The 24,077-nt window shown below is 49.4% G+C and overlaps 1 protein-coding gene across 1 annotated transcript; it reads right to left on the minus strand.

Annotated features, from left to right (window-relative positions):
- Positions 1 to 1,424: 1,424 nt before the first annotated feature.
- Positions 1,425 to 21,521, minus strand: CHRNB4 (cholinergic receptor nicotinic beta 4 subunit). The gene is made up of 6 exons (XM_019984060.2): positions 21,317 to 21,521; positions 16,216 to 16,364; positions 9,636 to 9,680; positions 9,423 to 9,532; positions 7,645 to 8,635; positions 1,425 to 2,670 (listed from the first exon to the last, which is right to left on the minus strand). Exons 1-6 carry the CDS (start codon positions 21,369 to 21,371, stop codon positions 2,530 to 2,532), a joined length of 1,491 nt encoding a protein of 496 aa, XP_019839619.2. The 5' UTR covers positions 21,372 to 21,521; the 3' UTR covers positions 1,425 to 2,529.
- Between the last annotated feature and the right edge of the window lie 2,556 nt (positions 21,522 to 24,077).

The following is a 24,077-nucleotide window of genomic DNA, read 5'->3' on the forward strand; positions in this document are numbered from 1 at the left end:
ACCCAATACATAAATTATACCTAAATAGTTGTAAGATCTCAGGAGTAAGAAAACTAAAATGCAGTGTTAAAAATGAGCAAAAGAGTTAAACAGACACTTGACCAAAAAAGGCAAAAAACTCATAAAAAGATGTCAAACATCACTAGCATTGGCAAAGTAAAAGTTAAACATACTCTCCCCATATGCGAAAGTTGAACTATAAAGAAGGCTGAGCACTGAAGAACTAATGCTTTCAAACTCTGGTGCTAGAGAAGACTCTTGAGAGTCCCTTGGACTCCAAGGAGATCAAACCACTCAATCCTAAAGGAAATCAGCCCTGAATAGTCATTGGAAGGACTGATGCTGAAGCTGAAGCTCCAATATTCTGGCCACCTAATTCAAAGAGCCAACTCATTGGAACAGACCCTGTTGCTGGGAAAGATTGAAGGCAGAAGGAGAAGAGGGTGGCAGAGGATGAAATGGTTAGATAAGATAGCCGACTCATTGGAACAGACCCTGTTGCTGGGAAAGATCGAAGGCAGAAGGAGAAGAGGGTGGCAGAGGATGAAATGGTTAGATGGCATCACCGACTCATTGGACATGAATTTGCCCAAACTCTGGGAGATAGTGGAGGACAGAGGAGCCTGATGTACTACAGTCCTTGAGGTCACAAAGAGTCGGACACAACTTAGTGACTGAACAACAACAACCCCATGTAACCCACGAATCACATTCCTGAGTATTTATCTAGAGAAAGGAAAACTTTTGATCACACAAAATCCTATAAGTGAATGTTTATAGTAACGATGTTGATAATTGCCCCAAACTGATAACAACCTAAAATGTGCTTCAACATCCATATGATGGATGCAAAGAACAAATTATTGGTACCTTCACCAACTTAGATGAATCTCAAAGGCATTATGCTGAATGAAAGAATTCACTCTCCAGACGAAGGGATTCTTGAAGAGACTAAACTGTACTGGAGAAGAGCTCAGTGGTTGCTGGGGGTTGGGGTGCAGGGACACATGACCATAAAGGAGTAGCAGGTGGGAACTATTTTGGGTGATGAGTATCTCCTGTATCCTGATTACATAAATCTGTGTGTGTGTTGGGCTTCCCCGGTAGCTCAGTGGTAAAGAGCCACCTGCCTGCCATGCAGGAGCCGCAGGAGATGCAGGTTCGATTCCTGAATCCACGACTGAAGTGACTTCTGTGCACTAGTCGCTCAGTCGTGTCTGATTCTTTGTGACCCCATGGACTGTAGCTTGCCAGGCTCCTCTGTCCATGGAATTCTCCAGGCAAGAATACTGGGGTGGGTAGTCATTTCCTTCTCAAGGGGATCTTTCTGACTCAGGGATTGAACCCTGGTCTCCTGCATTGCAGGTAGATTCTTTACCATCTGAACCACCAGACATGAATCTATACATGTGTTAAAATTAACAGAACAGTACATAAAAGTCAGTTTTATTGTACAGTTTTTAAAATAGATTTTTTTAAAAAAGCTCCTCCTCCATTCCACAAATATTTCGAGTGCCTACTACATGCCAGGCACTGTGCAAAAGATAATATGTGGGGGAAGCCAATCAGAGCATCAGTGAAGGAGACACACTTGACCCAGGCAGGATGAAAAACAACGTGACCAGGGCTGGGGAGCGTGGAGGAGACAGCCATTCCTTTCAGGTGGGGAACTGCAGAAATGCTCAGAGGAGGGTGCAGGAAGGAGGAATAGGAGCCTTGTATTCATTCAACAAACATTTATTGAGCCCCTACTGTGTGCTGAGCTCTGTCCTGTGGGGATATCGCAGTAAACACAAAGGTCTAGGTCCCCGCTCTCACGGAGTTCACACTCTAGTGGGTGAGAGGTGGACAATAAACGCTCTAATGAGAGCCTTGGGTGCCGAGGAGCACTGGAGGAAGGTGGTGGGGTAACACGGCTGTGGGGGAGAATGCTTTGGAATGAAGGGCTGAGGGAGGCCTCTGGGGGAGGTGACCTTGGACAAATGATGGGGTGGAGCAGAGTCCTGAATGATGCAGCCGTTTGGAGAGCTTTCGAGGCATCCAGAGAAGCAGATATTGGTAGAACGTACAGCAAAGGCAGGGGCTCTAAGCTGGGAAGATACTGAAGCACGTGAGGGACTAAAAGAAAGCCAGTGGACCTCGTGGACAGGTGCAGTGGAGAGAGATGGAGTGAGAGGTAGGCCGGGATGCAGGTAAGATGCCTGGTGGCACCTTGGATGACAGTGTTATGCTCATCTTTATCTGCATTGTCTGCTGGGGAAGGAAGACAGGCCAGAATTAAGGTGTCCAAAGACCTTCCTGCTGGGGGTTTCCCAAGGCCTTCAGAGAGGACAGTCCAGGCCCCTCAGCCTTGCCGTGCCCCCTCTCCCGCCTCCCTCCATGGCTATGGCTGTTGGATGGGGCTGATGGCTGATAGACTCATTTCTTTAGGGCCTCATCTGCCGTGACCCAGAAGGAAGTGGCACACTGCCCACCTGGCCCTCACAGCATCTCAGCCCACACCCTGGGGGCCTCAGACACACGGGCAGCCTAGGGTTCTTCAGAAGGCGTGTGAGTCTGGAAAAGGGGAGGTAGGAAGAGCCCCACAGTGCCGAGCACACACACCACCACGAACACCCACAGGAACAGCCGGTCCACCACCATGGCCACGTACTTCCAGTCCTCGATGACCTGTGGGCAGACAGAGGGGCCGGTTACAGGTGCGAGTGAGGGGGGTCCTGTTTTCCCTCTTCCCCCTGAGTCGGGGCCCCACTCTCTGGCCAGGGACCCTGCAGGCCACTTAGTACTTGGAGGGCAAGTTCTGAGTCTGGGGCCGGTCTTTCAGCCGGGAACCTGTGTGCCTCTCGGGTCCTCAGCCCACCCCTACACACCCCTATCTCAATCCACCCCTCCTCCATGGCATCACGGAGCCACTGGGAGCTGGGCTGTACACAAAGGTTAGGAGGAAGGGGTTATTGATGCCACATATGCGATTCAAAACCAAACTTGATTACACATAAGCGGGGCAGGACCTGAGGATCACAAGGCCCCTGCTCTCATTTCTACCCCAAGCCCCCTATCTGAGCTGGCTTCACCCAAAGGAAGACTTGGGGTACACCGAGCTGAATGGGGGCTGGGCAGTGGGGCCTGCAGGACAGCTGGAAATCCTGCTGTTTAATTTGCTCAATTCTGTTAACAGCAGATTGTCTGCTAGTTCTCTAATCAAGACCCACTCTTCTACATCATCTAGGTTTCTCTCTTCCACTCTGCTGCCCTTCCCCCAGCTCCCCGACCCCACCCCTATACTCCATGTGGTTCTTCTCAGAGTCAGCTGTGGGATAAAGGATTGGCAAGAACCTGGCTGGCCTCCTGAGGTGCCACTGCAGATGTGCCTGCCTCCCTGGCCTGGGAGAGATGCCCCCAGAGAGCCCCAGCCTCCTGGTCTTCCTCCCCCACCTCCGCTTTCACAGCCCAGCCTGTCTGGATCCTTCTGCATGTGAACTTGCTCTGGTGGAGAGTGGCTGGATCAGCAAAATTCAGCAGAGGCTCTGGAGCTGGAAATTCGGGCAGCAATGGGCAGGCTGGTGTCAGTGACCCAATTTTTCAGAGCCCTGGTCAGCAGTGGGCATCTACCCTCCAGGAGGACAGCTGGTCACCCAGTCCCACACCCCCAGCCAAACACAACCGCTGCAGAAACCTCACACTCTTCACATGGGGCTCTTGGGTTTCTTTTTGACAGCCCTAACTGCCAACGACTCTGTGTGTGTGTACATGCCTCTCCCCCTCTTTTTATATTTCTGCACTATTTATAGTGACCCGTTAATCACCAGGGAGGGTGACAGTGCTGAAGATGAGAAGCAGCCCGGGCTGGCTTAGGGGCAAGCGAGCACGCTCTGGAAGGGAAGAAAGCCTCTTTTCTCCAGCTAGGCACGAGAAAGTTGATCAACAAATAAGGCCACCATGTGTCAGTTCAGGGTAAGGCACTGGGAAGGGCAAGAAATGTTAATGACATCAGAAAGATCTGAGTGTGGAGCTGGGCTCTGCTCCATGCCAGCTGTGTGACCTTGGGCAAGTCAGTGAGCCTCTCTGGACCTAGTTTTCTCTATTGTAAAATGGGAGTTTGAGTAAATGCCACATCATAGGTTCCTGGGAGAGTTAGCAGTAACGTCTGTCAGGTCCTGGCAGAGCGCCTGATGTGTGGTTGGAGCTCAACGAACACAGGCCATTATATTATGGTAACCGTGGGTCATGCCTAGCTCCTTCCCACAAGATGCTTTTAATTAATTGAGTTAGAAACTGGAGGAGGTCTACAGGAAGGGCTAGAGGGTGGTGAGACCTTTAGAAGAGAGAGCTCAGGGTAGGGGTCCGGCTCAGCCAAGGGTGCAGGAGAATAGCTTCTTACCCTGCGTCTGCACAGGAACTGGCAGGGATCTGGTTAAAAATGTGGCCCTTGGACTGCCGCCCATAGCGGTCCTGGCTCAGTCAGAACAGGTGGCCCCAAAAGCTGTATTTTGAAAAGTTGCCCAAGTGGTTCCTAATTAGCCAGCAGGGCCCCAGGCTGCATATGAACATTTGGGAGTCAATGAATTAGGTGATGCTCAGCTACTGATCACTCACCTAGAGCCAGACATCCTGGAATGTGAAATCAAGTGGGCCTTAGAAAGCATCACTATGAACAAAGCTAGTGGAGGTGATGGAATTCCAGTTAAGCTATTTCAAATCCTGAAAGATGATGCTGTGAAAGTGCTACACTCAATATGCCAGCAAATTTGGAAAACTCAGCAGGGGCCACAGGACTGAAATAGGTCAGTTTCATTCCAGTCCCAAAGAAAGGCAATGCCAAAGAATGCTCAAACTACCGCACAATTGCACTCATCTCACATGCTAGTAAAGTAATGCTCAAAATTCTCCAAGCCAGGCTTCAGCAATACAGGAAACATGAACTTCCAGATGTTCAAGTTGGTTTTAGAAAAGGCAGAGGAACCAGAGATCAAATTGCCAACATCTGCTGGATCATGGAAAAACCAAGAGAGTTCCAGAAAAACATCTATTTCTGCTTTATTGACTATGCCAAAGCCTTTGACTGTGTGGATCACAATAAACTGTGGAAAATTCTGAAAGCGATGGGAATACCAGACCACCTGACCTGCCTCTTGAGAAACCTGTAGGCAGGTCAGGAAGCAACAGTTAGAACTGGACATGGAACAACAGACTGGTTCCAAATAGGAAAAGGAGTACGTCAAGGCTGTATATTGTCACCCTGCTTATTTAACTTATATGCAGAGTACATCATGAGAAACTCTGGGCTGGAAGAAGCACAAGCTGGAATCAAGATTGCCGGGAGAAATATCAATAACCTCAGATATGCAGATGACACCACCCTTATGGCAAAAAGTGAAGAGGGACTAAAAAGCCTCTTGATGAAAGTGAAAGAGGAGAGTGAAAAAGTCGGCTTAAAGCTCAACATTCAGAAAACGAAGATCATGGCATCCGGTCCCATCACTTCATGGGAAATAGATGGGGAAACAGTGGAAACAGTGTCAGACTATTTTTTTGGGCTCCAAAGTCACTGCAGATGGTGACTGCAGCCATGAAATTAAAAGACGCTTACTCCTTGGAAGGAAAGTTATGACCAACCTAGATAGCATATTCAAAAGCAGAGACATTACTTTGCCAACAAAGGTCCATCTAGTCAAGGCTATGGTTTTTCCTGTGGTCATGTATGGATGTAAGAGTTGGACTGTGAAGAAGGCTGAGCGCTGAAGAATTGATGCTTTTGAACTGTGGTGTTGGAGAAGACTCTTGAGAGTCCCTTGGACTGCAAGGAGATCCAACCAGTCCATCCTAGAGGAGTTCAGCCCTGGGTGTTCTTTGGAAGGACTGATGCTGAAGCTGAATCTCCAGTACTTTGGCCACCTCATGCGAAGAGTTGACTCATTGGAAAAAACCCTGATGCTGGGAGGGATTGGGGGTAGGAGAAGGGGACGACAGAAGATGAGATGGCTGGATGGCATCACCAACTCGATGGACTTGAGTTTAAGTGAACTCCAGGAGGTGGTGATGGACAGGGAGGCCTGGCGTGCTGCGATTCATGGGGTCGAAAAGAGTCGGACACGACTGAGCGACTGAACTGAACTGAACTGAGCTACTGAATGGTTCTGAACTAAAGCAAGCGTAATTCAATCTACTTTTTAGAAAGTGAAATCTGATCATTCTGTAGAGCTTTGTGATTCTCAAACTGGACTGAGCCTAGGGATCCACTGGGGATCTGGTGAAAATGCAGCTGCTAAGCCACCAGGTCTAGGGTGGCGGTGGGAAGACTGGGGGCAGGCAGTTGAGACGCAGGCTCTCTAACCAGCTCCCAGGCCAGGCTGGTGCAGCTGGTCCAAGGACCACACTCCCAGGACAAGGGTGGAGAAGAGCTTGTGTCCTATATTCCGCTTGTTAGCAAAGCTTTCTCACAGGGTAATTTTGGAGCTTTTCCACCCTGTTCTTTTCTCTCGGCACTAACTAATGGAATCCCGGAACCATCCCTTGAGAATAAGGCTGGTGAAAAGGAATTGCAGGAAGGTAAGAACATGGAGATGCCCTCTTTTTCCCCGGGGAAGCTGCATGTTGTGTTAAAAAAAAAAAATCTGTTCAAAGAATCTTATCCGATAAGGTGTTAAGATGCGAACATTCACAAGACTCTGAAACTTGTTCTCCTGCCGGGTTTGGAAAATTTCTAATTGTTACCATTACATTCTGTGTTTAGCTGTCATAAAATTGTTCTCTGAGGCATTACTTGTTCAGTGGAATCATTGAGATGCCTGAGCTCTAGAACTCATTGCTCTGTCCTATGAAAGTAAGCTTAACCTCTTTTTTGGCAATCTGTAATTGTAGTCATCCAAGTTGATAATTTATTACCCCGGTAGCAATAATATTTGAATGGATAGTTCTACCCTCCTAAAAGCTATAAATGTTTGCGTGGCTTCTTCACAAGCCTGACAAGCATGGGAGTGGAGATCCTGGGTGCCCTGGCCCACCTGTGTCCTTAAAGGCTCCAAAATCATTTTCCAGCCCACGGACAGCCTCCCACTTCCTGCCTGCTTCTCCTCTCTGCTCTGCCCCCAGGCTTCCTCCCGCACCAAAGCTGCTTGCTCCACAGCCAGCTGGTGTCACCAGGAAGTGCAGGGGAGTTCGTGCCCCAGGGCTACTCGAGCAGTGGGGGATGGGAGTGATGGGCAAATGCCCTTTTCTCTCCCAGGGGATGATTCTGAGGCATGCTCCCACACTTCTGCAGGGAGTCTCTGATGCCCCAGACCCCATAGCAGCATCCTGCTCACTGATACCCACACTGGCAATCCTCCTTTCCCTGTCTCACTTTCTCCACTTCTTAATGTGCTTCGTGGGATCACTTCTCAGAAAAAAAACTACCTCTGCCTAGGTCCTTATATAGAGCTCTGCTTTTGGGGAACCCAAAACAAACTAAAAAGGATCATTGGTACTTCCTTCCTCTCCCTGGATGCACAAAACTAAAATAAAACTCATTTTACTCTTGGATTTCTTATTCAAGCAAAGAATCTGAGAGCCTTTGTCTCCTGAATTAACTTCAGGAAATGGGAAACTGACTGTAGAGTCCAAAGCTCTTCCATTGGGCTGTTGGGGGCTGGGCTAGCAACTTACACTCTGGTCCAGATCATCACTCTTCATGTGCTGGGCAATGAAGCTGACGCCCTCTAAAGCCTCCTGCACATCCTGCCTGAACCTCCCAGAAGACCTCAGCCGGAAATCTCTGGGGATACCCGCTGAGTCTGAGGCCACTGGAGACTTGGGAGCTGCCAAGCCAGGGTTCACAAAGTACATGGAGTTCCCATAGAGATTGGATGAGCTGGTGGGGCCCATGGCCAAGGTGGTGGTGGTGGTAGCCTCAGACTTGGTCAGGCGAGCCAGGCTGGACTCGGGGGCCCTAGAGGGGCTGCTGTCGGGACGCTTCATGAAGAGGAAGGTGGGGAGCTTGTGTAGGAAGCAGCGCTTGACCCAGGGTGCCATGGTGTGCGTGCTAGGTGAGCGGTGGTGCACGTTGAGCACGCAGACGCTGGTGACGATGGAGAAGGTGACCAGCACCATGGTGAACATGAGGTACTTGCCGATGAGCGGCACGTTGAGGGAGGTGGGCGGCACAATCTTGGAGATGAGCAGCAGGAAGACGGTGAGCGCCAGCAGCACGGAGATGCACAGCGTCATCTTCTCGCCACAGTCGGACGGCAGGTAGAAGACGAGGATGGCCAGGGAGGTGATAAGCACGCAGGGGATGATGAGGTTGATGGTATAGAAGAGCGGCTTGCGCTTGATGATGAAGTCATAAGTCACGTCCACATAACTGGGGTCCTGTGGGTTCACTGTCCTTCGCCCAGGGAGGGCGACAATGTCCCATTCGCCACTGGGGGTGAAGTCATCCATGCTGGCCGAGGGCATCTTGAGGACCATGTCAATCTCCGTGTGGTCGTATGTCCAGGAGCGGAACTTGAGGGAGCAGTTCTGCTGGTCGAAGGGGAAGTGCTTCACCTCGATCTTGCAGGCGCTCTTGCAGATGGCAGGGGGCAGCCACATGACACTGCCATTGGAGCGGACCACCACGTTGGTATAGAGAGACACCTCGTAGGTCCCGTCGGCGCTGGAGGCAGGGGCAAGGCACGGAGGAGAACATCATGAAACCCATAGATGACGTCCGGCTGTTCTTAGAACTGGCCAAAGAGCCCTGTGGGATTATTTCTCACTAGTCACTCTTCCAACCCCCCATGCTCTCAGTGGAAAGGCCTGCTTTAATTGGCAATTGCACAGCAGAGAGAGACCCTTCCATGAACAGCTTAAAGGCTTTATGTAGATGAGCTCATTTAAGGCTCACAACGGTCCAATGAAGTAGGTATTATTAATATTATTGTCCCCATTTTACAGACGGGAAAACCAAGGTTCAGAGAAGTCAGCTGTCTTCAAGTTCAGAAAACTAGTAAGCAGTACCTCTAAGATTTGAAGTCTGGTCTTTCTGTTTTTACACCACCTACTCATAATCATTTCATGCTTTTGCTAGTACAATTATGACCTGGGAAGTCTGTTAGCCCCCTCCACCTACCTGAAATATGTATGCATATCAAGTCAGTGCTACACAGACAAAGAAATATATATGCATATCAAGTCAGTGCAACTGACAGTCAAAAAGATGGTATGGAGGACAGAAAGAGCCCCGGACTCGGGGTCAGAAGGCTGGCCCTGGTGCCAGCAGTGCCTGAGTCCTAAGATCCTTCCCATCTCTTGGTCTCCAATTCCTCTCTGTAACTGAGGGTGCTGGCTCTGTGCTTCTCTAATTCCTCTTGTAGCATGACAGCTGGGAGGTCTGGGTGAAGCCCAGGACTGGAGGACCCCCAGGCTTGGCCCTCACCACCGTGGCCAAACCTTTCACTTACTTGTTGTAAAGCACGATGTCAGGCAGCCAGACGCGATTTGCGGGGATCCTCAGGATGTTCACACCCTCATAGCGAGAGCTGTTCCAGGCCAGGCGGTAGTCTGTCCATTCCTGAGCAGACAGGCAAGGCCCGGTCACTTGTAGGTCCCTCGCTGCCAAGGGGCAGCCCTGGAGAAAACGTCTCCTTGGGCTGGGGACCCTGCAGGGCACTTACCTGTTTCAGCCAGATGTTGGTGGTCATGATCTGTTCTCGCTCATTCTGGGGAGGGAAATGCAGCTATCAGTTCACCAAGTAGGAGGTGAACAGATCCCACTTTATCAAGCAAAAGGCTGTGAGCTTCAGGGCCATGTGACCAACCGCTGACCTAACATCTGCAAAAGGCTCAGAGGTATTTCATAACCAGCGTGCCTGAGACAGAGCTCCTTATCTTCACCCAGACCTGGGCTTCCACTGGCATTGCCATCTCAGTGAATGGCACCCCAGCCATACAATTCCACAAGCCAGTAAACCTGGCAGATGTCCCTGATCCCTGGCTCTCTGATTCATCAGTAAGTCCTGTAGATCAACAGGTTCCCAACCATTTTGGCACCAAGGACCAGTTTTGTGGAAGACAATTTTTCCATGGACTGAGGTGGCGGGGGCGGGGTGGGGGTGGTGGTTTCAGGATGATCAAGAACATTACATTTATCGTGCACTTTATTTCTATTTTGTGGCAATCTCAGGATATTCCACCTTGACTTTAGGGTTAGGATTTGTGCTCCTCTGAGAATCTAATGCTCCTGCTGATCTGACCTGAGGCACAGCTCAGGTGGTCATGGGAATGATGGGGAACAGCTGTAAATATGGATGAAGCTTTGATCGCTCGCTCACCATTCACCTGCTGTTCAGCCCAGTTCCTAACAGGCCACAGTGCCAGCCCGGGGGGTTGGGGACCCTACACAAGTCTCAGATTTGCCTGCTTGAGATCAGCCCTGGGATTTCTTTGGAAGGAATGATGCTAAAGCTGAAACTCCAGTACTTTGGCCACCTCATGCAAAGAGTTGAGTCATTGGAAAAGACCCTGATGCTGGGAGGGATTGAGGGCAGGAGGAAAAGGGGACGACAGAGGATGAGATGGCTGGATGGCATCAGTGACTCGATGGACGTGAGTCTGGGTGAACTCTGGGAGTTGGTGATGGACAGGGAGGACTGGCGAGCTGTGATTCATGGGGTCGCAAAGAGTTGTACACGACTGAGCGACTGATCTGATCTGATTTGATCTGCCCATCTCCTCTGCCACTATCATCTCTTGCTTCATAGATACTGCATCTTTTCTGAATTCAAGGTTTGTGGCAACTCTGTGTGGAGCATCTTATTGACAGTTTTTCCAACCGCAGTTGCTCACTTTGTGTGTCTATGTCACATTTTGGTAATTATTGCAACATTTAAAACTTTTTCATTATTATATTTGTTCTGGTGATCTGTGATCAATGATCTTTGATGTTACTACTACAAAAAAATTACAACTCAGACGATGGTTAGCGCTTAATACTATTGCACACTTAATACAGCATAGTGTAAACATACCTTTTATATGTATTGGGAAACCAAAAAAATCATGTGACTTAATATTCACTATATTGTGGCGGTCTGAAACCAAACCTGAAGTATCTCCAACATAATATGGCAGTTATGCTCTACAAAGTCAATAGGGACCTTCCAGATTTCTTCTCTTCCACACCTAGAATGTGGTCCTCATATGCATGGTCCACAATGACCACTGCAGCTACAGCCATTATACCCACATTCTAGGCTCTTGAAGGGTAGACGGAAAGAGGAGAGAGAAGATGCATGTCAGTTGTCTTTTTCCCTCAAATGTCTTGTTTTAATTAGAGTATTTAGACCATTTACATTTAGTGTAGATACTGATATATTTGGGTTTAAACCTACCATCTACCTGCTTTCTGTTTATTCCCTTTCTCTCTTTTCTTGCCTTATTTTGGATTAAATAAAATAAACAAAATTAAAAAAAATTAAATAAAATGGATATTTTATTATCCATTTCTCCCCTTATTAATGTGACTCTTCTTTTAGTAGTTACTCTGGAGACTGCAAGATGCATAATCCTAACCTTTTAGCACCTAATATAAATTAGTACTTTTATCACTTCTAGAACAAGGCAAGAACTTTAGAACATTTCGTCTACACCCTCCTTCTGCTGCTGCTGCTTCTGCTAAGTCGCTTCAGTCGTGTCTGACTCTGTGCGACCCCATAGATGGCAGCCCACCAGGCTCCCCCGTCCCTGGGATTCTCCAGGCAAGAACACTGGAGTGGGTTGCCATTTCCTTCTCCAATGCATGAAAGTGAAAAGTGAAAAGTGAAAGTGAAGTCGCTCAGTCGTGTCTGACTCTTCACAACCCCATGGACTGCAGCCCACCAGGCTACTCCATCCATGGGATTTTCCAGGCAAGAGTACTGGAGTGGGGTGCCATTGCTTTCTCCCACACCCTCCTTACTTTGGGGCTATTGTTATGTATTTAATTCTACATATAATAAAAATCTTGCATGATATATTTTTTGTTTTATACTGTCAATATCAGTTCAAATTCACCCATATATTTACCCTTTCTGTTATGCTTCATTCTTTCCTACATTTCTGTATTTCCATCTGGGATCATTTTTCCTTATGGTTGAAGAACATCTTTTGGTATTGAGTCTTCTTTTATTAAATTCTCTCTCTCTTTTTGTCTGAAAACATCTTTATTTAACCTTCAGTTTTAATTATTTTTTTTTTTACTGGTTGCATACATCTAGGTTTGCAGGTTTTTCTTACAGCATTTAAAAAATGTCATTTAATTTTTTGGCTTCCATTTCAGCTGTTAGTTTTATTGTTCCTTCTGACTTGTTTCTTCCTGACTGCTTTTAAGATTTTCTTTGTCTTTGGTGGTCAGGAGTTCGTCTATGATGTACCTCGGTAAGATTTTCTTTGTATTTATCCCACATAGAGTTCATAGAGCCTCTTGCACCTGTATCTTAATATCTTTAGTCAGTTTTGGAAAATTCTCAGTATCACTTCAAATATTGCTTCTGTCTTATTTTGATATGCACTCTTTCAGGAACTCTAGATGCACATGTTAGACCCGACATTTTTATCACATACCATATTATCTTCATTTGCATGTTTTCCTTCCTTTTTTCTATCATTTGTCTAGATATTTTCGATTGACCTTTCTTGCTGTTTATTTTCTCTTCTGCTATGACCAATCTTCTATTAAACTCATCTAATACATTTTAAATTCTCTATCACTTTAAGTTTCCTACACATATTAATGCATGTTATTTCCTTTTTAAGGAAATTTATTTTGTTTATTTTTAGTAGTGATAAAATACATATAACACAATTTTTACCATCATAATGCAAGTTATTTTAAAGTCTATGTATGATGACTTCAATATCTGAATCATCTGTGTGTATTTCCCTTCTTTTATCTGTTTTTTCTTTTCTTATTTCATCTTGTCTTATTGCTTTCTTAGTAGGTTTTTATCTGACTTTATCCGCCTCCAGGGAGGACCAACTTTGGCTTTATGGCAGGCAGTCAGAGGAAGGGCAAATCATTTTCATTGTCTGTGACTGAGCTGGCTCAAAGCAGGGTTTAGTTTTTGTGAGGGCTGGTCTGTGCTTGACTCCTTTTGATTCTTAGGGATGGTCCTTTCAAGGTTCTCACCAAGGCCCCATCTCCTTGGTGGGGCTCCAATTCCAATTTGTGTCATCTCAGCCCTGCAAGAGTGGCAATGATTCAGCTAGGCTTCCCAACCTCTTAGCCACCACTTTGGATTCAGCTCCCTGCCTCTTGGCCCAGTGTTTGCTGCTGCTGCTGCTAAGTCGCTTCAGTCGTGTCTGGCTCTGTGCGACCCCATAGACAGCAGCCCACCAGGGTCCCCCATCCCTGGGATTCTCCAGGCAAGAACACTGGAGTGGGTTGCCATTTCCTTCTCCAATGCATGAAAGTGGAAAGTGAAAAGTGAAAGTGAAGTCGCTCAGTCGTGTCTGACTCTTAGCGACTCCATGGACTGCAGCCCACCAGGCTCCTCCGTCCATGGGATTTTCCAGGCAAGAGTATTGGAGTGGGGTGCCATTGCCTTCTCCAGCCCAGTGTTTACCAATCATCAAATAAGGGGGAAAGCACCAGAGACTGTCAGGGCCACCTCCTGGGTCCTGGTCCCTCAAATCCTAGACCTAGAAGTTCTCCAAGACCTTCAAACTAAGTGTGGGGAGGACAGGCATTTTTGTCTGGCTTTTCTAAATATTCTTGTGAGAAAGTTAATCTGCAACAAGCAACTCTGTCAATAATGGAAGCTGAAAACCTTCATCTGCCTTAAAAATTATTTTTAAGTGGAGGTACAATTTACATACTGTGAAAGGCATAGTTCTTAAGAGGTACAATTTGATCAGTTTTAACAATGCATTATCCAGGTAGCCCATCTCCTTTCAAGGTAGAACAATGCTATCACTCAGAAAGGCCTCTTCTTCTTTAGTCCCACGTCTTAGTCCTCTCTACTTCCCCAGCAGCTGCCTTCCCAAAGACAGCCCCAGCATTTCCAGAGTGCAATCTCTGAAGGCCTGTGGGCCTTCGCATGGCACAAACTCCCTGTTTGCGCCCTAGAAACTTCCATCTTTAAGCTGGTTATGCCCTAATCCTCCCTTCTCGAAAACCAAACCCTGAAATAGAGTAGGGAAAGTAAGCCCCCAAACCTCACATCTGTTCCATACACAGCTTTCAGGATTATGATGGCTCACAGGTGTGGGAGCTGGAGGCTGTGTGCCCTCCTCTTTCTGGTAACTTCTGTTATCCCACAGAGTAGATCTGGGAGGGGCAGCCTGACCCTGGAAGCATGGCAAGAGTTGCCTGCCTGTCTTTCCTCACTAGGGCAGCAGCTGGGCTCACCCCATTAAGCAAAAAGCCCTTGGCTGGACAATAACACTCAGACATCAGCCTGGGAGTGGCCTGGCCGGAAGCGCTTATTCCTTCCAGTTGGCCTGCGGAGAGGAGATGGGCAGAGCGCACAGGCTTTTCACCCCTCCCCCATTTGGGAGCTGTGCTTCCTCCCAGGGGAGGAAGCCAGCCAGTAATTTGGCCAAAGCCTTTGCCAGGGCCATAGGTTGGAGGGGCTGGCTTTGTGGGGCCCGACTGGGCTAGGGAGAGAGGCTGGGGATAAGAAGGCAGCCGCTGGACCAGAGGAGGTTCAGCCATCTTGGCCGGCTCCTTCCCCTTGCTTGGACACAGTACCCCACACACTCCCCATGTGAATGCTCTTCTCAGAGCCGCTTTCAGAGGCAGGGTTCCAAACCTGTGCATGGGGATGTGGAAAGGGCCACAGGGAAGATTAACAATGGGCCATGGTTTTCTCAGGCACCCCCAAGTCAGAGACAGTAGAGGGGAGAGAGGGAGCTCCTTGTACCTCAGCACCCCTACCCAGGTTCCGCACCTACACATGACAACCCTACTTGTGGACTCTACAATCCATTCTTCATTTCCATACCCACAGTGACTACCCTCATTTATCCAGACCCTCACCCAGTTGGCTAGACCAAGGCAGCAGCTGACTCTGGCCCTGTCCCTACACCTGAGCCTCTGTAGCCATCGGTTTCTGTACCCTGATTCCTATTTCCCCTCGATAGGTAGGGGATATGTGAGGTCATCTGTTCAACAGAGAGGGGAGATGATAGGATAAAAGGAGGAGATGCTTATGGCCATGTTGGAGGCCCATCTGTCTGTGGCAGGCCTGTTGGCTGCCTGCTCAGTGGTCATTCCACCCTTATAACTTCTTTGTTAATAAAACTATGACTTTGTTAGATACTGCATACTCATGAACTTCATGGGCCCTTCTCTGGCCTCCTCGCCACGTACTTTATTATATATTTAGCTGTGCCGGATCTTAGTTTCATCACGCAGGATCTTCGTCTTCATTGCAACATGCGAGATCTTTAGTTGCAGCATGCAGGATCTAGTTCCCTGTCCTGGGATGGAACTCAGGCCCCCTGCATTGGGAGCATGGAGTCTTAGCCACTGGACCACCAGGCAAGTCCCACCTCATATTATTTAAGTCTTAGCTAACCGTGGTAATTCCATTCCTCCAGCCAACAATCAGTGAAAGCTTAGGCATGAGCTGCAGCCCTGGCCACTGGGATGCCCAGAGGTGGGGAAGTTTCTGGGAAAGTCTTCCTCATACTCAAAAGGGTACCAAAAAAAAGATTTGCCATTTCCTGCCACAGACATTGTCATGTGAAGATTTTATGTTTGCAACCATGGCCACCATCTTATGATCAAGGTGGGGGTCGGTGGGAGGGGCGGCGCAGAAAACAAGAGAATAACAGTCCTGACATCATTGCCAACAACCTAGAATCCTGACATCACTGAATTACTGCATTAATTGAAACATTTAACGACAACACTGAAACGACTGGCCTGCTCTCCTGTTATGCGATATAACAGATGTCCTTATTGTTTTAGCCACTCATAGTTGGATGCTTTGTTGATCATCCAACTATGCTTGAAGCCAAAGCACTGTAATTGGTATCAGGGTCATGGACGTGCAGGCGGCTCCAAAGTGTGGAACAGAGTGCACAAAGTGGGCAAGACCTCTCTAGCAAAGAAAAGAGCGAGCGCAAAGACACAGACGGCAGTTTGGGAAAGAAAAATAGTAACTTAGAGGCCGAGTCAGGGGTCTCAAAGTTTAGGCAAATTCCTTAATTTTCACACACAGAAAAAGATCAGATGAATAACCTTGGGGCACGTCTGCCCCCAGTACCTACCACGCTGATGAGCTGGGCCAGGGAGAGCTGCAGCTGGATGGAGATGAGCTGGGAGGAGCTGGTGGCTGGGCGGATCAAGTTGTTGTAGCGGGTTTTGTTCAGAAGGTCGTCCATGAGCTTCTCCTCTGCATTGGCCACACGGCAGTCCCCTGGGAAAGCACACAGTCAGATCTGCAGGATCCTCATCCAACTGATGGCAAGGAAAGGGAGAGCTGCAAAGGCCAGGGAACACAGGTGCCCTCAGGGCCGGTCGGAGCAGCTAAGATGCTGCCAGGCCTGCCTCTCCTTGCTGCTACTGCTAAGTCACTTCAGTTGGGTCCGACTCTGTGCGACCCCATAGACGGCAGCCCACCAGGCTCCCCTGTCCCCGGGATTCTCCAGGCAAGAACACTGGAGTGGGCTGCCATTTCCTTCTCCAATGCATGAAAGTGAAAAGTGAAAGTGAAGTCGCTGAGTCGGGTCCAACTCTTAGCGACCCCATGGACTGCAGCCTACCAGGCTCCTCCATCCATGGGATTTTCCAGGCAAGAGTACTGGAGTGGGGTGCCATTGCCTCTCCTTGGGGTCTTCCAATTATATCTGTCTAAGACAGAGCTCAGCTCTCTCCCCCCTTGCCCTACATCTTCCTCCTTCTGTCCACTCTGACAGTGAATGGCACCTGGGCATCTATTTCTGACCCCTCTCTTGGTTCATCCAAGTGGCCACCCAGTTCTGTCTCTTCTACTTTCCAAGTCACTCAGTCCGTCCTCCTCTCTCCATCCCTCCAGCCCTGATCCTGGCTCACTACCCTGCCCCTGGGCTCTTCCAGGGAGGCCTCTTTGCTGGTCTTCCCTCCCTAACTCTGCCCCTGCTGCCATGTCCCATCAGTGCCAGAGTGGTCTTCCTACAGCTACTGGATCAGACCCCATCCCTGCCCATAACCTCTCAGAGCTGTAGGCAGAGTTCACATCACATGTTTCAGCTTGGCATCCAGAGTCCTTTGCTCCTGGCACCAGCATCACTTCCTCAACCTGATCTTTCCTTACCTCTCCACCTCTGTGCCTAGGTGCTCTATATTTCACCCATATATACTGTTTTCATTTCCCCATGTGCCCTTCACTTCTCACTTCTAAGTCTTCCAGTGTACTCTTCTGCCAGAATAGCCACCAGCCGTCAAATATCTGAGTGTCTTTCTTATGCCAGGCACTGCGTTATGTGCTGGGTATAACAGCCAGCAAAGACCCAGAAATGGCTCCTGCCCTCAGAGAGCCTCCCGTGTATTGGAGGAGAGACATTACTCAAACGTGAATTTGTGTTCAGAGCTGGGGAGATGGTGATGCTTTCACTAAAAGAGAAAAGGCCTGGCCCAGGGGGCAGTTTCCTGGGCTCAGACTCTGCCCTACAGAGAGCAAAGTGTCTTTGAAATACCAAATGAAGGGGTCCAACTGGCAGTTGGCTCCTGGTCTGGAGCTTAAACGAGGGGTCTAGGCTCAACCATATTTGAGACCCAGCAAAGGCAGCCTTCTGCAAGGAGCCTGATGTGGTCGTGAGCCCCACTGAACGCTCACAGCCCCAGAGCTCCCCTTTCTCACACCCCAGATCTCTTGCCACGTGGCATCTGTGCCTTTGTCCTGTCTCCCTCACACGTCTGGAAGTGAAGGTGAGGTTCAGGAACTCCATCATGTTCATTCTGGTGACTTCAGTTAGGGGTAGGTGGGGAAAGGGCCTTGGAAAGAAGGACCCTCCAAGGAAGGTCAAGAACACCTGAGCGGGAGATCCCAGGGATAAGGGAAGAGATGAGGGTGTACAGAGGAAATAGTGGGGCAGCAAGAAAGAGGGGGAAAGGATGAGGGAATAAGGAAGGCTGAGGAGGTGGGGGTGGGTCTGCTAGCTCAGCAGGCCCCGCACTGGGATTACATCTCTGGATGTGGCCAGAGGACCCTGAATGTGAACTGCCCAACAGAGCAAGTCTGAGGTGGACTCCTGGGTGGGAGCTGGGCTGGATGCAAGGCCACGGAGGGCAGCTACTACCCTGCCTGCTCCACACACTTTCCAACTCGTTGCCTATCTGGAGCAGATGCAATATTTAGTGCCTGTGAAAGATGCTCCCGGCGCACCTGCTGCCCACTCTCCCTCCCCCAAACTGCTCCAGGCTGCCCAGAGGGTCCTGTGGATGCCTGGCCTACATTCTGAGCTCTGCCTCTCACAGCCTGGACCCCCTCCCAGAGGCCAGCTGCTGGAAGCCAGTCTGTAGCCCCCCAAGTTGACACACCATTTCAGCAGGGTATGACTTGCCCAGGTCCATCTGGCATGTCTGGGACAGCTCAGGTCAGAATCTGTAGCTCCTGGCCCCCACCCCTGAAGGGCTGGATCCCACATCTCTGCAGCCCCAGGAGGCTGGTTTACCTGGGTATCTAAGAGGCCAGGGCTGCTCTGCAGGCTGTGGGAGCCCGTATTCCAGCTCTGAGCCCCCTGGGAGGCTCAGATTGCTCACCTTTGGGGCTGTCCTTTCTCTCAGGCATTCATTTGGCCCCCAGGGACCCCTTCCCATTTTGAGGACCAACTGTGGGTTCCAGAGAAAGCGGTTCCAAAAACCTTAGACCACTTATCCCACTCTCTATTTCTTATCTGGGGAAACTGAGACCAAAGAGGGGGAGGAACTTACTCAAGGAACCCCAGCAAGTCAGAGGCAGAGCCAGGTTTAGGAAGCTCTTTCAGGTAGAGCCTCGCTCCCACGCCAATCCCCAGCCCCTGGGTCTTCTATCACACCCTTAAGGAGCCTGTCCCTGCGGAAGCCATGCAGGGGTCCAGGGCCGAGTGTGTACTCATGCCTGTGCCTGCATTTGTACTTGTGTACGTGCAGAGGGCGGGGCGGGAGGGGGGCAGCAAAGGTGAGGGGGGCTTCAAACAATACATGTTTAGGCTTTTCAATCTGCTGCTTTATGCCTGTGAGGCCTGCCAGGTTTAAAAGACAAGGAACAGGCCTCTCACTCCCAGATGATAGGGGTGGCCCAGAAGAGGTGAAAGCTTCACAGACACAGTGAGGGGGTGGGTCACCTTGGAACCCTGAGGCCAGCAGAGATACACAAAGAGGCCACCACTAGGGGTCAGTCATGACCCAGTGATTCTGAGGAGGAGTGGGCCCCACCTGCCTAGGTCCAGCGCCTTGTCTTCCTAGGCCTTCCCTGCAGGTGTTAATAGTCTGAGAGGGGTGACAGTCTGCGAGGAAGCCATGGCTGGAATTCTAAACTGGGTGAGTGTGTGAACAGTTTGAAAAAGCAGAGCTTATCATAAAAGCTATATTGGAAAAACGGAAAGGCAATAGCTATTGGTTTGTAATATGAGCCCCACAGCTATTGGGGCTTCCCTGGTGGCTCAGATGGTAAAGAATCTGCCTGCAGTGCAGGTTCCATCCCTGGGTCAGGAAGAGCCCCTGGAGAAGGGAATGGCAACCCACTCCAGTAAGCTTGCCTGGAGAATCCCATGGACAGAGAATCCTAGCAGTCTACAGTCCATGGGTCGCTAACACTTTCTTCTTTTCACAAATCACAGAAAGTGAAGGGTCACTTTTATGGAATCTTGGCAAGTGGGCATCTGAAAGGCAGAATGATTTTCAGTTGAGGATGTTTGTCCTTAACAGAGGAAGTGAACAAGAGATTTGCATTTATTAAAAGGCAGCTACGGATTTTTTCCCCCAAAAGTTGAGGGTTTTAGCTTTTACAAAGAGCTCATGATATATTACCAGTAGCTTCTCCAATCATGTGTAAGAATCACCAGGATGCTTGTATAAATGCAGACTCCTGGGCTCCATTTCCAGAAATTCTGACCCTGTGAGCCTAGGATGGGGCCCAGGGATGTGTACTGGGTGTTTCTGATGCAGGTGGCCCTAGGACCATATTTAAGAAACACTGCAACTGACACACCGGAGAAGGCGATGGCACCCCACTCCAGTACTCTTGCCTGGAAAATCCCATGGACAGAGGAGGCTGGTGGGCTGCAGTCCATGGGGTCGCTAAGAGTCGGACACGACTGAGCGACTTCACTTTCCCTTTTCGCTTTCATGCATTGGAGAAGGAAATGGCAACCCATTCTTGCCTGGAGAATCCCAGGGATGGCGGAGCCTGGTGGGCTGCCGTCTATGGGGTCACACAGAGTCGGACCCAACTGAAGTGACTTAGCAGCAGCAGCAGCAACTGACACATGAGTCCCCAAGTATGTAGTCAGGGCATATCATACCCATAGAACAGACAGGGAAACGGAGGCCCAGAGAGGGTCAATGAGCAAGTGGTGACAGAGCCAGGACACACACATGGAGTGCAGACATCATCTCTGGGGAGAGCTCCACTTCCCAGTAGGAAATTGCATGTCCCCCCATCCTCTTCCATCACCCCCTGGTATGTCTCTGTCCAAGAAAGATACAGCCCTGGTCCTCTAGTGGGCTGACTAGAGCCTGAAAGATAAGCTTGGGCTGGAGGGTAGGGACTGAGAGTCCTTGGAACACAGATGGGGAGACTGAGGCCCAGAGCAGGCAATCCTCACCATACCTGACTCTGCTTGGGCAGGGCTGACTGGGTTTCCCTTCGAGGTAGAGGCTGCAGGTTCCTGAGTGGCAGGCCCAACTTCACCAGCCCTGCACTCAGCCAAGCTGGCTGTCCCGACGGCCAACCCCTAGGGGGTGGGTGACCAGAGCCAGAGGTGCCAACGAAGTGTGTTTCCTAGGAGATCCACCCCCAAACACACCTGGATTGGCAAGTTGAGTACCACCCCCACCTCCCCACCCCAAGCTAAATTTCGCTGTCTCTACAATAGCGCTGGGGTTGAGCACACCTTCCTGTCCACTCAGCCCCGCTACCCAGCCCAAAGGCGCTCGATTCGGAGGGTGGCCCTGGTGGCCACGCAGAGGACACGCGGTCCCCACCCCAAACTCGCAGACCCATTCATCCTGCCCCTCCCCTACTGCTGGAGAGTGGGCTTAGCCCCGCCCACGCCCCCACTCGTCGGGGACCATCTCGGGCCACTCCCCCGGGTGATAAGCACCCCCCCTTCCCTCCCACCTATAGCCAGTTCAGCCCGGCTATGCCAGACTCAGTCGCCCCTCCCTCCTTCCCCGAAAAGAACTCACCTCGCCCGCAAAGGGCAACCAGTGAGAAAAGGACCAGAGGGAGAGCGCTTCTCATGACGGGAAGGGGCTGGAGAGGTAGCCGAAGCGAGTTCAGCGGTCGGACCGCCCGGGCACAGGCAGCCTCGAGCAGGCTAGTGAGAGCGGATGCCCACGGCCTCGGAGGTATGAAGTGGCGGTGCGGAGGGCACTAGGACCCCGCGGAGAGCCCAGCTGAACCCCGCTGGGGGCAGCAGCTGTGAGCTACACCCACTCGGGAATGGGCGGGGCCAGCACCAATGGGGCGCTACTGGCTCTTCTGAGCCAACCTCCTAGGGTCGTCACCCCGGGCTGACCTTGGTACTTCCAGACCTCCTCAGGCCTCCCACTTTCCCTAAAGGGAGGCTGGCAGAACAGCGCCTGCACCCTTTGTACAACTGGGGAGACTGAGGCGGACCCTGGCTCTCGCTCTCTTACCTTTTCGAAAAGTGCTTGTACTCTAGCCGGCAGTTCTCTAGGATTTGCCTGCTGTCAGGACTCAGGAGGTCTTACAGAAAAAGATCTCCAGTCTGTGCCCATGGGATTTGCTGAAAGCAAGGAGCACTGCAAGAAGTGGGGAATAAGACTGGTGGTGTGCGGCACAGCTATCTGCAGACATTGGGGAAAGGGTGCCTAGGGCAAGTGTGTGGATTTGGGGAGGGTTAAATGGTTCAGAGTCCCCTTACATACTAATAGATTGAGTGACTGGGGAAGGGACAGGATAGGGCCGGAGTGGACTGACTGTGTCCTCCCACTTGAGCCTTACAACCTGTGCTGACCGCAGACGGCTCTGGTGCTTCAAGGGAGCAAGCACCCCCTCCTCCAGCTAAGTGATCCTTGCTTAGAGTTGGAATCAGTATCATTCCTTTGGGAGTTGGGGGACCTTACAGGACAGGCATCAACACCAGGGCAGCCCTACTTTTGGACCTGACCAGAAGTGGCGCCTCGACCCAGGATCCTAAAGGGCGTTTGGCATATTCCTGTAGCCCTCATTCCAAGCTTTCCACCTCCTCCCCTCCCTGAGCCCCACCAGGCAGACCTAGCAACTGGAGGGACAGGGCAGGGTCTGGGGGAGTGGTCACCTAAAGATAGTAACTTTGCCACTTTCTCTCCAGGACTCAGGCTTGCTATCATATGGATTTCCCCAGTGTCTTTTTTGCTATAATTTGACATGTTGGCATATATTCTTTTTAAAAGAACACTGTTGAAATGGAGCTGATTTTCCTTTTAAGATGGCTTGGAGAATGTAGGATTGAGTGCATTCTCTTCTCCAAACTGTAGCAATAAATAAATGAAATATTGGGTTGGCCAAAAAGTTTATTTGGGTTTTTCTGTAAGCTATTATGGGAAGAGCTGAACAAACTTTTTGGCCAAGTCAGTGTATAAAGCAAACAAAAAGACAACCAGGCTGAATATAAGATCTTCATGAACCAACTTTGGTGGGGGGAAAGCAAAGTAATGGGGGGGGGGCTGAAATTGGGAGCCGACTGGGCTCTGGAAGTCAAAGGCAGTGGCAGGTGCTTAGGGATAGAAGGAGACTAAAAGACTCTTGGCTGGAAGCTAGGGGCTTGATTGTATCCCAATCCCTGAAAGATGCTAGAGAGGGATACTGCTGCTGATCTGTTGTCTGAGGCCTTAGCTCATAGTATCTGTATTACCTCTCATACACCATAGCACAGGAGCTTGAAAATGCCATGGGACTTGGAGGCATCGCAAAACCTTAAGTTAGCTGAGCAACGGTGGGAGGGTGGGAAGGGAGAGAGAGAGGGAGAGGATACATTATTCATTCAAACTAGCCTAACTTGTGCTGAAACATAAGTGAAGTGCTCAGAGAATGATGGGGAAAGGGTTCCATTGACCAGATCTGGGACAATTTTAGCATTAAAATAAATAATGATAATGATGAATATTCATTGAGTAAAATGAGAAAATTTAAGACTATATTGTAGTAGATAAATGATGAAAGTTTGATGATAAATGAGGAACTTAACATAGTTTCAAAATACCTCCCCACAAAACTTTTATTAATTATAAAGGGGTAAAAGAGTTGACGGAGGAGAAATTTTGCAGATACCACCCGTGGTAGATTGAATAATGACCCCCAAAGACGTCCACATCCCTATTTTGGAATCTGCGGTTATCACTTTATATGGTGGAAGAAACTGCTTGTGTGATTAAATTTAAGGTCTTGGGATGCGGAGATTCTCCTAGTGGGACTGATATAGTCACAGAGGTCCTTATAAGGGGAAGCAGGGAATCAGAGAATGTATGTGAAAATGGAAGCAGAGATTGGAGTGATGCAGATATGAGCTAATGAATGCCAAGGCAGCCTCCAGAACTGGAAGAGGCAAGGCACAGATTCTCCTTTGGAAACACCACAAGGAATTAGTTCTTGTGTACCTTGATTAGTTCTGCCAGTACCTTGATATTAGCCCCATAAGACTGATATTGGACTGCTGATCTTCAGACCTATAAGAGAAAAAAAAAATTATGTGTTTCAAGCCACTACATTTGTGGTAATTTGTTACAGTAATTTTAGGAAACCAATATAGTACCTCAACCAAGTGATCAAAATTAACATCATGAATAATGGAGCAAATCAAAATTGTACATTACCTGATAGGTTCCAATGCACAGGATTGCTTCTGTGATATTCCTGCCAAAGATGTATGACTTGAATCTAGTCATGAGGATGCATCAGACAAACCCAGATTAAGGGATATTCTATAAAATAATTGGTCTGTAA

Source organism: Bos indicus, chromosome 21 (assembly GCF_029378745.1).
Source record: "Bos indicus isolate NIAB-ARS_2022 breed Sahiwal x Tharparkar chromosome 21, NIAB-ARS_B.indTharparkar_mat_pri_1.0, whole genome shotgun sequence".
In the NCBI taxonomy this organism is placed as follows: Eukaryota; Metazoa; Chordata; class Mammalia; order Artiodactyla; family Bovidae; genus Bos; species Bos indicus.

Coding starts and splice junctions, on each gene's coding strand:
- CHRNB4 (XM_019984060.2), bottom strand. CDS start 21,371: ATGAGAAGCGCTCTCCCTCTGGTCCTTTTCTCACTGGTTGCCCTTTGC. Junction 9,681..16,215: donor TGGCCCAGCTCATCAGCGTG/GTAGGTACTGGG, acceptor TTCCCTCCCCAG/AATGAGCGAGAACAGATCAT. Junction 9,533..9,635: donor CCAACATCTGGCTGAAACAG/GTAAGTGCCCTG, acceptor CTGTCTGCTCAG/GAATGGACAGACTACCGCCT.